General features: G+C 54.0%; 1 protein-coding gene across 7 annotated transcripts in view; it reads right to left on the bottom strand.

Moving 5' to 3' along the window:
- Window positions 1–1,527, bottom strand: part of SRRT (serrate, RNA effector molecule) — a 14,695-nt gene extending 13,168 nt beyond the window's left edge. For 2 of the 7 annotated variants that reach the window (XM_005879116.2, XM_014550140.1), the window contains exons 1-2: window positions 1,215–1,526; window positions 819–958 (exon numbers count right to left, since the gene is read on the bottom strand). In XM_005879116.2, the coding sequence (XP_005879178.1) occupies window positions 819–940 (122 nt within the window). In that variant the 5' untranslated portion in view covers window positions 941–958; window positions 1,215–1,526. Of the gene's footprint in view, window positions 1–818; window positions 988–1,214 lie in introns of all 7 variants that reach the window. The other 5 variants (XM_014550142.1, XM_014550136.1, XM_005879115.2 and 2 more) reach the window with 5 other exon arrangements.
- Window positions 1,528–1,788: the final 261 nt, after the last annotated feature.

The raw sequence follows: 1,788 nt of genomic DNA, 5'->3' as shown, positions 1-1,788 counted from the left end.
GGTGTGCAGGAGGCAGCTGATCGATGTTTCTCTCCCATCGATGTTTCTAACTCTCTATCCCTCTCCCTTCCTCTCTGTAAAAAATCAATAAAGTATATAAAAAAAAAGAAAATAACCAAAGAAAACAAAGTGCCAGAGTCTCTACAGTGAAGAGAGACACTCCGACTTACAGACCGAATGATTTGTTATCACAATAAGTCAGCAAAAACTTTTTTTCTGGTAATGTTTCCAAATGGAGCCACTGCCATCAGCTATTAGATATTGGTGACACCTCTTATATTTAAAAAACAAAATCTCCCACAGTTTCCCTTAATCTTTTTTTTTTTGAAGTCACATCACATGTTTCTTAATGAAAGCCACCCGACCTATCATTAACTCAAGAATATCCCAGAAAGCTAATCACTGGCGAATCAGACCTAGCCCCATCACAGTCGAACTCAACCATCACTGTCCAAAGACCTTTCTGACTTTATCTCCTGCCAGGGAACTGGTCCGACCACCTCGCCACTCAAATCAACTCTATGCTACTTTGTCTGAGCCAACCTTTCTGAAGTATAATTTACACACAGCAACATGCACACGTTTCAAGTACATTTATAAATATTGCTTTTCCATACTCAAACTCTTAGTCCTATTGCTTTGATCTTCTGGATATTTCAATAATCTTTGGCCAATAGCAACTAGGTTTGACGAACCCCATGAAACAATCAAGTATGAACGATTTCAGAGTTTGCCCTCCTCAAACGAAAAAGGAAAGGCAATGAGGGTGGAGTGCAGCAGAATGAGACGGAGGACAAAACGGAGGGAAAGGGTCTTACCGGTCATTCCAGTCGTCCCCTCGACGTCTCTCATCTCTCTCCCGCGAACGGTCATAGTCGCTGCGCTCTCTCCTGAACTTGTCCCTGCGTCTTCGGTCGTACTCGTCATCACTGTCACCCATGGCGCCGTCAAAGGGGGCCTGGGGCCCAGACAGGGGTGCTCAGGGTGTTGGGCAACGACGAGAAGAGGAAAGGCTCGCCCCTCTGGAGCAGCACACCCGCCTCTTCCCGCAAAGGCCGCCGTCTGCGGTCCCCGCCATCCTAGGTCTTCCCCGGCGGGCGGACCGCCCCCACACTCCACTCCCCCGCCCACCCCCCCCACCCTGCCATCGGCTCCGGGCGCCTGTCCCTCCCTCCTGCCTCAGCCCCGGCTCCCAGGCCCCTCCCATCCCCCACCTGGGAGGGTCGCGACCGTTAGTCTCGCACTCCGACGTACTGGTTCTTTGGGAGACCTGGGCCCGCCCCTTGCCTCGGGCGCGCGGTGAGGACCGGGAAGAAGGTGAGAGGGAGATTCGGGCTCTCAGCTACGGGGCCGAGGAGACGCGATGAGAGCGGGGCAGTCGAGGATGAGCGGTCGGCGCGCGCCGCTCGCGCAGCGCCTGCGTCACTCGCGGAACTGCACCTCGAACTACAAACTACTACCCGAGCGGCCCTAACTGGAACTAAACCAAAGAGGGAAAGGCCGGGAGCACAGGGGGATGATGGGAAGGTACGGGGAACTCGGAAAGCTCGCGATATTTCTGGGGCGGGAACTGCGCGACTGTGAGGAACTACGGAGGCTGGGCTGGGCCAAGCTTAGCCTGGGGAGGGCGGTAGAGTCCTCTGGGCGTGAAGGAGCGCTTCCTTAGGCCGAGGTCGAAGGTCGCACTCACCCGGAAGTGTCTGGTTCTGGACTGTAGGCATTAGCCGCCACCGCTTTGCTCGGGGTATTTCAAGACCTCATCGGAGTTGTTCCCCACTCTCCTCGCGT

The sequence above is a fragment of the Myotis brandtii genome, unplaced genomic scaffold (genome assembly GCF_000412655.1).
Source record: "Myotis brandtii unplaced genomic scaffold, ASM41265v1 scaffold583, whole genome shotgun sequence".
NCBI lineage: Eukaryota > Metazoa > Chordata > Mammalia > Chiroptera > Vespertilionidae > Myotis > Myotis brandtii.
The sequence above is the reverse complement of the archived record's forward strand: the minus strand, read 5'-3'. Positions and strand labels throughout refer to the sequence as shown.